The 13,026-nt window shown below is 44.4% G+C and overlaps 2 protein-coding genes across 2 annotated transcripts in view; both read right to left on the bottom strand.

Moving 5' to 3' along the window:
- The window catches only part of LOC127944627 (7SK snRNA methylphosphate capping enzyme), an 8,100-nt gene extending 6,800 nt beyond the window's left edge, over window positions 1-1,300 (bottom strand). The window contains exons 1-2 of the mRNA XM_052540703.1: window positions 983-1,300; window positions 1-882 (exon numbers count right to left, since the gene is read on the bottom strand). The exon at window positions 1-882 is cut by the window's left edge and continues 617 nt beyond it. Coding sequence (XP_052396663.1) covers window positions 1-856 — 856 coding nt within the window. The 5' untranslated portion in view covers window positions 857-882; window positions 983-1,300. The remainder of the gene's footprint in view (window positions 883-982) is intronic.
- Window positions 1,301-4,659: 3,359 nt separating this feature from the next.
- On the bottom strand, window positions 4,660-13,025 carry coro2ab (coronin 2Ab). The gene is made up of 11 exons (XM_052540707.1): window positions 12,967-13,025; window positions 11,057-11,251; window positions 10,869-10,985; window positions 10,630-10,779; window positions 9,549-9,716; window positions 9,366-9,482; window positions 9,182-9,286; window positions 8,936-9,032; window positions 8,748-8,860; window positions 7,855-7,948; window positions 4,660-6,023 (listed from the first exon to the last, which is right to left on the bottom strand). The coding sequence occupies exons 2-11, from the start codon at window positions 11,249-11,251 to the stop codon at window positions 5,734-5,736; spliced, it is 1,446 nt and encodes a 481-aa protein (XP_052396667.1). The 5' UTR covers window positions 12,967-13,025; the 3' UTR covers window positions 4,660-5,733.
- Window position 13,026: the final 1 nt, after the last annotated feature.

Here is a 13,026-nt window from a genome sequence, read left to right on the forward strand (position 1 = left end):
CCGAACGGCTGTTGGTTCGTCTGCGCTTCCTGTGTTTGGATGGCTGTGTCTGGGGGGCGGAGCTAGAGGAGGAGGGGTGTGACCGTCGCCGCGGGAGGTTGGGCGTCACCACTTCGTCTCGGCAGTTGATTGATGTGTTGAGTTCGTAAGGACGCGGCGACGCCTCTACAGACTGAAGCACAGCAGCGGCGTCTGTGACCTTGTCAGGCACCGAACTGATGGCAGGAAACATCACCGACCCCTCGTCGTTGACCTTTGACCTCTCACCGTCAGATGGCTCAGCGGTCGCTCCAGGATGGTGTCGGTTGCGATGTCTTCGCCGGGTCTTCAGAGGTGACACTAACACACCCGCAGCTCCATCACCGCCGCGTCCGCTCAGATTCAGAGGATCGGTGATGTCTTTGGGAATCAGGATCTCCACTGGGTCCCTGCTTTTCTTGGGAAGGGGCGAGGATTTGGGCGTCTGGGCATTGAGTGCCTTACTGACCTCCTCGTCCAACAGGCTGTTGAGGTTCAGCGGGTCAAAGATGTTCCCGCCCAGCAGGAAGTTGGAGGGCAGAACCGGGTCGCATTCGGAGTTAGCGCGGCGTCTGCGTTTACTGATACTCGGGTGTTTGAACCCAGCGCTCGTGGTGTAGCGCCGCTTGCTCAGTCTCTGCGCTGTCTCGCCTCGCACCTGCAGGCCATTCTTGATCTGGTCGACATGTAGAGTCCCGTCCTGAGGAGTCTCGTGATTGGCAGGGAGTTCAGTTAGCACCATGTTAGCGGTCACCTCTTCCTGGACGGTGATGGGCTGAGGGTGAGCGTGCAAACTCACCCCACCGGCGACCAGAAGCTCACTCTGAACCACATCCATCAGCCTCTAACACGACTGCACGGATCCTGCAGAAAGACCAGTTAGTGAGCAAAGTCTACTTACTATGAATTTGTTATTAACACTTCATAATTACTTCTCTACAGTCAGTGTATTAATGTGACCCACGTGATTCATCTGTCACTTATCTACCACCGCCACGCCTACTTTGAATAACTCCGCCCCTGGGAGGATCCACCGTTGCTCATGAATAATACCAGAGAAACGCGAGCACCACACACACACACACACACACTACTAAGTGCGATCGTTTCTTCGCTTTTTCTCGCGCCGAGAGTAAAATCGCACGCGAAAATCACTCTAAAATGCCTCACTGCACACTATATAAAGCCACTCATCCGCTAGAGATAATGTAATTATGACACGCACTCTCGAAAACAGTAACGCTCGTGCTGTGGCACAGTAAACCCTCGCGCTTATATACGCCAGCTCGGACCGAGACTGACGGGCAGCCGCGTGCGCCAATCAGAAAGCAGGATATGGCGCTAGGGCCCCCTGAATTACCAATGGCGAAGCTCAGAACTAAGGCATGTGTTTTCGGTCACCGCCCCTCTTCGCTGAATAGGTATCCAGCGAACTGCCTGCGCTGACTCGACGCAAACTAATCGATATCATCGATATCAACAAATATCACCTGCAGAAGACAACAATTACCTTTTATAATTAATTATAATTTATGTTTGTGGAAAATCCAGCTGTCGGGATCTCGACACAGGCACTCGTCACATGTGTAAACAAGCCGTGACTGAGCTCCTCAAAACCTAAACTGTCGATTTTAACAGCGACTAGAGACCGAATAAAAATGAAAACACGCGTTATTTGACAGTGACATTGTGCAATGTGAGAAATTAACGCCGACAGTGAGTTTTAAAGACACCCTCCCTCGTTTCTGCAGGAGAAAGGGAATTCTGGGAAATGTAGTCCTGTACCGTTAGTCCACCCTGATGCAGACACCAGTCACATACTCCTCAAGCAGTGACACGAATATAAGTGTGCTCACTGTCTCCTCGCTTCACTCTCAACAGCAGAGTGAACATGAACCATATTCTCAGACAGTAGAAACAGACAGAGTCTCTCCCTGCGGACACAGATGTGTGAGAAGAGTCTAAACAGAAAACACACACAAGACCGTCAGAAAGCAGACTGTTCACCAAGTCGTAGCATATTTAACTTCTATGTTCACGTAGTGCTGTGCAGTTAAAGGTGCTGTAGGGAACTTTTGTAAAAAAATATTTTTTACATATTTATTAAACCTGTAATTATGTCCTGACAGTAGAATATGAGACAGATAATCTGTGTATAAATCAAGCTCCTCTGGTTCCTCCCAGTGTCCTATTGCCATTTGCAGAAACTCCATCGCTCCCGGTAAAAAACAACCAATCAGAGCTGCGGTCCGTAACTTTGTTTTTGGCTTGTCCTGAATCACTAGGGTACACCTATAATAAGTGTTTATATTCGGACTATTTTAGATTGCTTCGGGCGTACCACGGCGGAGTAACCCAGTACCTTTGTGATTCTTCATAGACAAACAGAGAGAAGTAGTTCCGGCTACGATGTTCTTCCGCAAGACGCAAGCAGTTCTGTTTATTAACCGCTAGAGCGTCAAAAGTTCCCTACTGCAGCTTTAATATCGTTCTGACTGAGTAATTGAAAATGGATGAAAACATTTTTGCGAACATAGTGATTAAGTTTGGAAAAATATAGTTTATTACAGTTCTTTTATTTTTGTATTATTATTAAAATTGTATTATTATTAAAAGAACGAGGATGAGAAGAGTGTTCAGAACACAAATGGAACCATCACATGAAAAATAACATTGTATAATCTTCATTGTGTGTGTGTGTGTGTGTGTGTGTGTGTGTGAGATGCTGCTTCTGTCCACTAGAGGGAGTGTTCTGTAGGGTCTGACTGTACATACAGACACACAGGTCACGTGACAATACTGTAGTGTTCATGGGTGCCTGATGCGTTCTGTTTGACAGTATTTTTAACAATAGTAGGCAGCACAGAGTACACTATGCAGTAAGCAGTACACTAATAGTCTTTTTGAACACAGTGTCACTCTCCACACTCACATCTGTGATGATACACCAGGCAACTTCCCTGAGCAATGATGCTTGGGCACTTTCCCATGGGGAACACATTTCTATCTGAATCCTTTAGCTCGGGGTCTCACCTGGGTGCCCGTTGCCTGACAACATTGCTCAAAAGTTGCCCTTGTATCATTGCCTTAAAGGAATAGTTCACCCAGAAATTAGCATGTGCTGAAAATGTGTTGACTCTCAGTTCATCTGAGATCAGGATGAGTTTGTCTCTTCATCAGGTTTGTAGAAATGTAGCACTGCATCAGTGTCTCATCAGTGGATGCTCTGCAGTGAATGGGTGCCGTCAGAATGAGAGTCCAAACAGCTGATAAAAATCAAGCAGTGTTTAAACAGCACTAAACAAATACATGAGAGATAACAGGAGATGCACCTTTTCACTGGAGGAAGAGTTATTATGGATTATGGACTCGTAACTCCCTCAATAAAACATCTGAGACTGTGCTCAGACAGCATTAAACTAATCTCATTTCTTGATTTCTCAAAATAAACATAATACATATTACCGTTGCAGGTATCTGTACCTACTATTGCAGTTATGTTTCAGCAGGTGAAGGGTGTGCCCAAAGAGTGAATCTGTATTCAGAAAAACACACAAAACTAATAACGTTTGCTAATGGTTGTCTGTTACATTACAGTACACTGAATATCACTGCCCTCATAAACAGAGTAAGTATGAGAGATGACAGGATGATCTTGTGAAATGTGTAGTAACTACAGCTGCTCCATGTAATCGCGAAAGTGAAACTAAAAAGCGCTGGCGCACTCAAAAGAAGTTTCAGTGTGAGGTATAACAGCGGTTCCTCAATTATTATCTATAATAATAATAATAATAATAATAATAATAAACTGTCTAAAATATGTGGTGTGACAAGATGAACAGTAAACAAGCTAAAAAACCCAGAAATACTTTTTTTCTAAGCTGTCACTCGTAAAGAAAAGAAAAGGAAAAAAGGTTATGCCCCTTCTTTGGCTCTTTTCTGCAGCCAATCACCCTTCAGCAGCTTCTAATGTCAGATCTGAAGGGCTGAGCGTTATGAAGCATCACACACACTTGGAAGGAAGCTCAGTTCAGCTGTATGTTCAGTCTGTGGAGAATCAGCCACAAGGTGGCGCTATATTTACACAAATGCGCCCATTCAGAAGTGGTGAATATTAATACTGGTTCCTGGCTTGTGTGTTTGAGAGGGTCGTTCATGAGCCTCTTGTTCTGATCATGTCCACTGTTCTCCAGGCTTGAGTTATCCCAGCAGTGACTGTCTGACTCTGACATCATCTGTTCAGGCTGAGGATGAGTGAAGAACAACTCTTATGATGAAGGAAACACAACCTTCTCATGCACAACTATCACAAGATACGGAAACAGTCATCGATCATCATGATAACGAGACACAGTATTAAGAATGAAGCGTGTGTGAACTGTCAAACAGGGTTTTTTGTGTAAATACAGTTATTATTTTGTCCTGTTATGTGAAACAGATTATTCAGAATGGCCCTTTTTGATCTGATCCCTCTGATTCGGTAAAGGGGGTGTAAACTTATGACCAGCTGTATTCATATTCCAGCCCACAATCACCAGCAACACAGAAAGAGCATCTTCTCTGATCTTGCTTTGATATTTTGTGTTGTGACATGAGTATTGTCTTAAAACACAATCAGTTCAAATTCTCATTACAGCAGCATGACAAGAACTGATCTTTTATTTATTAGACACAATAGTGTTTTATACTGTTTCGTGTATTTATACAGTAATGAGACTAATGAGAATTATAGATGTTTAAACGTGCAGGAAATCTGAAAACTGGCTAAATATGATTTATTAGTCTTAGTCGTTTGATTTTAGGGTGAAGCTTGTCTTCTCTGCACACATGAATGATCAAGCTCAAGAGCCATGCTTGATGCACTTTTGCACTTTGATGTGTCCAAACTTCCTGTTTCAATAGGAAATACGTCACCACAGGAAAGAAACTGTGGGCAGCTATGAAAACAAATGAGAAACCACACACACACACACACACACACACACTGATACTGTGACAAATGCTTTAAAAAGCAACAGGTAGTTCCCAGAACAGAACTGATTCCTCAGAACCGGTCTTGACACCACAAAGGCTCATGGGAAACCACTGCATGGAGCTAATCTGAGCGACAGAGACGAGACGTGCATCTGGACGGAGGCTGATGAAGACGAGGATGATGAAGAGTAGGGTTTACAGTCCTCCTCAGGGTATCGAGGTCAAAGGTCAAGCTTTGATTGGCACTGCCATCTTTAAACCAAACAGCAGGAGAGGTCATATCAAAGACACGACCCAGAATGCACTGCAGCAGGCAGCTTGGTAATTATTATAATTTTTTTCATTAAAAACAACATTGTAAAGTAAAGGAAAAATCCTGAAAATGAATGAACTTTTATAAGTTATGTTCAGAAGCAATGCTGGAAAAAATAATCATCAGTGGAAGCGAAAAAATAAATTATGATCATTTTTAGACACAGACAAATGTTGTCCTTCATGGACGTCTGTGTAACGTTTTTAAATGAACTGTATTAGCGTCCTCAGCAGTGATATGATTGGTCTGTGGTCAGGTGTGTACTACACTGTTCTCACAGACTCAGAGAGCGATTATTTAGACTGTCCTTGTTGGGAAAGAAGAGCAATTCAGCCCAAAAATAAATCTGTCGAAACCTAATGCCACTGAACTCTATGAACCAGAAGGAATCATGTTTCCATGCACACACGCTCTGTGACTGTCTGTGGTCAGAAGGATGCTCTCCTGTGCATGTGTGTGTCCATCAGCTCCAGCTGCTTCTGTGTCACGACCTCTGACCCCTGAGAGACCACATGACTGAGACCGGCGCTGACCTCCGTCTCCTGACCGAAGCCTGACGAGATCCAGCCGTGGCTCTGTGTGTCGTCCTCCGTCCAGTCCCGCAGGTCAGCGATGAGGTCAGGAGGCGGTTCTGCGTGCTGATTGGCTGGTGTGTCTGGTTCAGTCGGACAGGTGTCCAGCGCTTTAGCTGCAGGTCTCAGAGACATCAGCAGCGGACCTACAGGAGGAAACACATGATCCAAGTCTTCTGGAGAGATTTAATTCAGGATATTATAACATCTCTGTCTGATCTTTGGAAGGAGTGACAGAACTAACCTTATGACCTATGACTTGACCTCTTTTCATGGGCAGGCACTCTGTCTATGTCCATCATACAAAATGTTGTAATTATAGTTTATCATCACCCAAAAAATCAGAAAGCACTTGTGAATCTGGTTATGCTGAACACTAAATATAACTGTTGAGAAAATAGTGAAATTAGAAGAGAAATGAAATGTTTCAAAGACTCAAACAGATGTAAATAATGTGCTGTTTGTCTTAAAATAAAGATAACTTTGGTTGCAGTCCATTCACCATTCAAGATAATCCACACTTAATAACATATAATCAACACTGTAGAAATGAACCAGACATCCTCCTCTGAAGAATTCTGCCGTATTAAATGCCTAAATTAGATCTAGGGTTAACGAGAACCGTTCAAACACACAGGGCCCTATCTTGCACCCAGCGCAATTGACTTTGTACACGGACGCATGTGTCATTCCTATTTTGCACCCGCGCAAAGCGCGCTTTTCCCTCCACAGAAGCACGTCGCTAAACTAGTGAATGAACTTGCGCTCCCTGGGCGGTTCCGCGCAAAAAAGGAGGCGTGTTCCGGCGCAAACAATCCCTGGTGCTATTTTGCTGTTCCATTAAACAATTGCGCCACTGACCAGAAAAAACCTAGTCTAAAGTCAGTGGCGCGTTGTTCATTATGCTATTTTAAGGGCGCATGCTTGACCATAATGTATAGCGTGCACAACGCGCATACACTTTGCTCATGTAATCTACACAGATGCAACAGTTATTTTTGCAAATCATAAATTGTTACACTAAAAAAATATTAACACATGAGATGACGGAAATCATTGTGGTGTGCCACGAAGATGTGAAAAAATAGGCATAAATCTAGCTTACAAATTATTCAGGCTAATAGTAATGAAGGATCAGACCTGTTTGCCCAATAGTGGCAAGACATATATGTATATAAGGACATCTGACAAATTGGTTTGTCCGTCAAGAACCAGGAAAAAAAATCGATGAAACAATTGTGGCTATTTCCTCCCATGCCTGTTTAACCGACGCTATTTTGGGTGGGTTTCTCCCATCCCCATACAACACACCTTCTCTGTCTTTCACTGCTCTTACAAGAACATCAGTCTCCTCGGCTGTGAACCGCTCCTGGCGTGCGCCTGGTAAATACGCCATAATAATAGCAATCCATAATGGAGCTTGCGCACCTGCTTTTAAAGGGAATGTTGGATGACGCTCTGATTGGTTTATATCACGTTACGCCCAAACCACACCTATGAATAATGAAGCTACTTCAGACCAACCCATTTTAGATTTGCGCCGGGCGCAAGAGCCATTTATCCCGCCGGGAAAATAGCAACAGCGCCGAGACCCGCCCACAAACTTACTTGCGCTTCGCGCTTTGACACTTGCGTTTCAGATCGTTAAAATAGGGCCCAAAGTCTTTTAGCGCTGAAAACATCACACAAGTGTAAAGAGAACGAAGCTCAATGTGGTGAAGGTCAGGTCTGATCCAGCGCTTGTGTTTTTTGAGATTACATGCTGATTTCAGGAAACAAACAAACTCTGGATAGCTAGTCACATGACATGTGCCATAACAACACGTTTTTACTATAATTAAGGGAGTTTGCCAAAAACAGGAGGTTTGTATTTGACAGATCAGTAAAGCTTCACAGATAGAAGCAAGGCTTCTGAGCGCAGTGATTTGATTGGCTCTCTGAGCTCTCAGTGATTTAGCTCAGTCCAGTTAGACTCACCTTTATTCTGTCCCATCAGCCACTCATCTGGGGTCATGGCCGGCTCATTTGCTGCGGTCAGGGGGTAAATATCCTCATGAAAACCCTCAGACTGCTGTCAGAAACAACACACACATCACAATCCACCACAGCCTCACTGATATCATGGGGAAGCTACAGTTACACAGAAGCTACTCCCATGTATATAGTCACTGTCCATAAACACAGACTCCTCCCACACATGTCCCACCCACACACAAGCTCCTCCCACAAATGTAAGGTCTTGTGATACACACATAGACTCCTCCCACACACAGACTCCTCATAAACAGGCCCCTCCCATACAAGACTTCAAGTCGAACACATCTACACTCCTACCATTTCCTGGTATTTAATGTGACTTCTGCCGCACATTTAGGAGCTCTTCAGATACACATCCACTCCAACAATTAGACTCCTCTTATACAGGACCTTCCCTTACATACAGGCCCCTCCCACAACCTGGCTCCTCCCATACACAGCCCCTCCCACATATAAAAACTCTTCCCATACATATGAGCTCTTCTCGTTCACAGACTCCTCCCACACACAGACCCCACCCACACACAGATGCCTATCATACACAGACTCCTCCCACACACAGACTCAACCCACAAACAGACTCCTCCCACACACAGACTCCACCCACACACAGATGCCTATCATTCACAGACTCCTCCCACACACAGACTCCAACCACACACAAACGCTTATCATACACAGGCTCCTCCCATACATGCTTTGTCCATGCATTGCCCCTCCCACACACAAGCTCCTCCCATACATATGTGCCCTTCTCATGCACACACAGACTCCTCCCCCACAGGCTCCTCCCACACACAGACTCCTCCCCCACAGGCCCCTCCCCCTCTCACCTTGCGTGGCACACAGAAGCTCAGCGGCTCCAGCAGGTCTCTGACGGCCACCAGACGGTAGAATCTGAAGATCTCGCAGGCGCTGGTGTTCAGGCCACGCTTGGGCATCACACCTAAACACATGAAGCATTGACTCTCCAGCCTGAGCACAGCAGCTCACGCCAACATCACGCTATATGAGTGTGTACCCAAGCCTCTCTGAGGGGACGCGGAGCGGTATTCAGACAGGAACTGAACGTAGGGCTTCACCGCACTGACCGTGTAATAGCGGATGTTGCCGTCTCCCTGCGACACAGACAGAGAGTAAATCATCTTCCTGATCTGAACATCTCATGGATCATCCAGCAGAAAACAGACATCTTGAGAAAACATCTTTTGCAAACACATGCATGTTTGTAGAGGTGATCTAAGTGGCACATAGAGCCGTTCAACACCTTCCCAGCCAGATACAGCATGTGTGTGTCAGCGTCATAGAAGGGGAAAATCACTCCTGAACATCCATCCAGATCCTCCTCCAGTAACGGCTCAGACAGATCCTCCTGCAGACACACACACACTCATATAACACACCCGCTGAACACACACATGTGTGTGTGTGTGTGTGTGTGTGTGAGTTACCAGATCCCACAGGACAAACTGTCTCTGGTTCCAGCAGGAGCTTCCAGTGGACACCAACATCTTCAGATCCCACAGGAACAGGATCCTGGACACTTTATGAGAGTGACAGCGAGACTCCTGGGCACAGATGAAGCTCAGGCCTTTATCATTAGAGATCACACACACACACACACACACACACACCTGCAGGAGCCGCCCAGTCCGTGGCTCGATGATTCGGATCTTCTTGTCTTTGCAGGCCGTGGCCAACAGACTTCCATCCGCATTAAAACTCAAACACAGCACCAGCTCAGAGTGTGTGTTTATCACACACACCGGCACCTCAGCTGAGTCCAAACGCCACACCAGCACCTACACACACACACACACACACACACACACACTGATGATTTCAAGTGCTCTACACAAACAAGCGTGTCAGAAACATGATCCATATCCAACGCATCAGTACATCTGCCTGCATTCTCATAAGGGATTTTTCTCCGGCTAACACTTAAATTTAGGTTTTTTTTCTATTTAGACTAACAACTAGCAGCTATCATCGTCAGCATTAAACCTTAATCTATGGTAAAGCACTACGGACATTATGAATTTCGTTGTACTGTTGTGTTGTGCTCCTGGGCACTATACCTCAAAATCACTTTTTTAAATAGGCGCTGTCTTTATAAATAAACCACAGATTTGAGTTTTAAACAACTACATTCTCGCCTGAAATACTTTTAAAATTACTTTTCATGACACAATAACAGTACTATTTCGAAAATGATCTGAATAAATGGTGGTGAAACCCAACCAATGCTGCGTGAACTCAACCAATCAGGATGTTTAGCGCCCAAGTCCCGCCCCCAAAAGTTCCGGAACTTTGAAAAAGTAATCTTGTAACAAAGTAAACATGTAATCTTTATTTATTTATAATTTATTGTTGTTAAGTTAGTTTTCATAAACGAGTTATGTTTGGTCTTTCAAGAATTTCAAGTTAATAATAAAACAATTTACGAAAAGTATTTTAAAGTTTGTGTCATGTGGTGCCCCTGGGCACTGGCCCAAGTGCCCTAATAGATAATATGGGCCCTGAATATAGACACATCTGACATGACTTGATTTGTCGCAAAGCATTGTGGGATTGCCTTCAATATGAAGAGTGTGTTCTGGGCTTTGGCCAAAACAAGCTATCATAGAGTCAGGAGTGCAGAGCTGTCTACATAGTGGACTGACTAGTGTGTGTGTGTGTGTGTGTGTGCGTGTGTGTGCGTGTGTGTCATACTCTGCAGTCGTAGGCGGAGCTCAGCAGCAGGTCTCTGGCGGTTGGATGCCACTCGATGATTGACACTCTGCGGTTGTGAGCGGTCAGATCTTTACTGGGCTCCATCAGATCATCCTTCAGTCCATTCGGAGGAATGTCCCACACCTTCACCTGCACACACACACACACACACACACAACCGCTGCTGTCATGGAGTCAACGTGTGCAGCACACCTGAACAGGTGGCCTTGGAAACTGACCGTACAGTCCTCCGAACAGGACGCCAGGCGCAGGTCGTTAAACGGGTCCCACTTGACGTCCAGCACCGGAGCGCTGTGACCGCAGACCCGAGCCTGCAGAGGACTCACACGGCCCGTCTGAAACACACACACATGCTGACACACACACTTCAGCAGAGCAGGGTCGGGTCAAAGGGGTGTGGCCTTACTTGATGGATGGAAATGACAATGAAGGCTCCGCCTCCTGTACACTCGGTCACCACGGCGATGAAGCGTGGATTGACAGCACAGAATTGGTTGTCCTGGACGCTGCGTGTGATTGACAGGCCGTGGTAGCACCGCCCCTTCACCGCCGCTTTCCCGATCACATGATGAAACGTCACACGGGAGTGACACTGGGACATCTGAACACACACACACGGCTGACAGGATATGTGTGTGTTTGAGGAAGTTGTGTGGTGTTGAAATATTAATTTTAGAGCTGCAGTTTGTTCCTGTGAGTGTGGTTTGTGTCAAAATAATAATCCATTCTGCTGAAGATCAACATCACGTTAAGGATTTTCCAGCACATGAATCATTGAATATCCTACAAATTTGAGAGATGAATCTTTAATGCTGAAGAGAGATTGAGTTACAGAACAAGCCGTTACAACAGAGAACATCTGACATTTAACCTGAACACCATTCTCACGCTCACACAACTTTCTCCATCATCTGCTCCATCACAGACGCCTCCCTTTAACTGACGCCTGTTTAAAAGCTGTGGATGTTATAAATGTTCGGTTCAAACCCAAGCTTTCAGACCTCGTTAGTCACCAGTGTTATTTTAGGATTATTTACTGTAATTAGTATACTACTATAGTTGCTATTGAAGTCTGGAATTAGATTATTTATATTTTCATTTATTATTAGAAATATTACTGTTTAGGTTTAATTCATTTTAATTAAAGTAAACAAAAAAATTAAGCTTTATTGCGCTTAACAAAAATGTTTAAATAGTCTTAGTTAAAGATAAAAATCCTGCTTCTCACAGGATTCGAATGAAAACCATCTCATTGATCAATAATCTACAGAAAGCCATCACTGCCTGTGATTATGTGAGGGTTATTAATGTGAAAACACTTCTAGTGCTGATGTGAATCAGTCTCACTGATGGTCTGATCACAGACGGAGTCAGAAAACATGATTTCTGGGAAGATCAGAAGCAGCAGTCCAAACGTTTCCTCAGAATGAGCTTTACATGGAAATTACACCCAGATATCATCACGTACTTAAGCTGATGTCATTTCACAAAATATCTTCTTTTGTTTTCTACAGAACGACCTGAGAGCGAGTAATTACTCACTCTCAGGTCGTTCTTAGAAAACAAAACATGATAGCACACATACATCTAGGAGACGTCTATTTGACATATACATTTACATCTGCGTGATGTATTTTTTAAGCTGTTTGCTCATCTGCAATACATCTATTGGACATCTCCTTTTAGATGTCAAATAGATGTCTATTAGATTTCTTTAAGATGTTTTAGAATGAGTGATTTAGAATGTATATAAAACTGACATCTGAAAGACGTCTGTCAGACGTTTGTAGATAGCAGATGCTTTCCAGATCAACAGATCTTTAACAGACATCTTGCAGACGTACGTGTGCTATCTGGGTAAATGATGACAGAATGATCACTAATGGGTGAACTGATTAACCCAGATATCACAGGTACGTCTGCAGGAGGTCTGCTAAAGATCTGTGTGCAAACATCTGATAGACGTCTGTAAGATGTCAGTTTTACATTCATTCTAAACCATAAAACATCTTAAATACATCTTCTAAACATCTTTGTGACATCTGATAGGGAACGTCCTACAGACGTGTAGCAGATGAGCAAACGCTCTAAAAACACTTCTAGCAGATGTAATGCAGACTCAGAGTCGCTGTGATGTGCTATAAAGCTGCTGAGGTAATTATAGAAGAAACGCTTCTCAAACAGAATAATGCACCAGTCACCAGCGTCACGTGACCAGAGGCGCTTTCTCAAGAACTGATATTTCTACACAAGCCAGATCCTTCCGGTCAGCTTCCTTCTGCTTTCTGAGAGTTAGTGAGTTTGAGTCTGTCTTACCTTCAGTCACGAGGAACCCGACATCACCCTCCGACATCTGCAGCGACAGGAGTGTGTGTG

This window comes from Carassius gibelio, chromosome A23, assembly GCF_023724105.1.
Source record: "Carassius gibelio isolate Cgi1373 ecotype wild population from Czech Republic chromosome A23, carGib1.2-hapl.c, whole genome shotgun sequence".
Lineage (NCBI taxonomy): Eukaryota > Metazoa > Chordata > Actinopteri > Cypriniformes > Cyprinidae > Carassius > Carassius gibelio.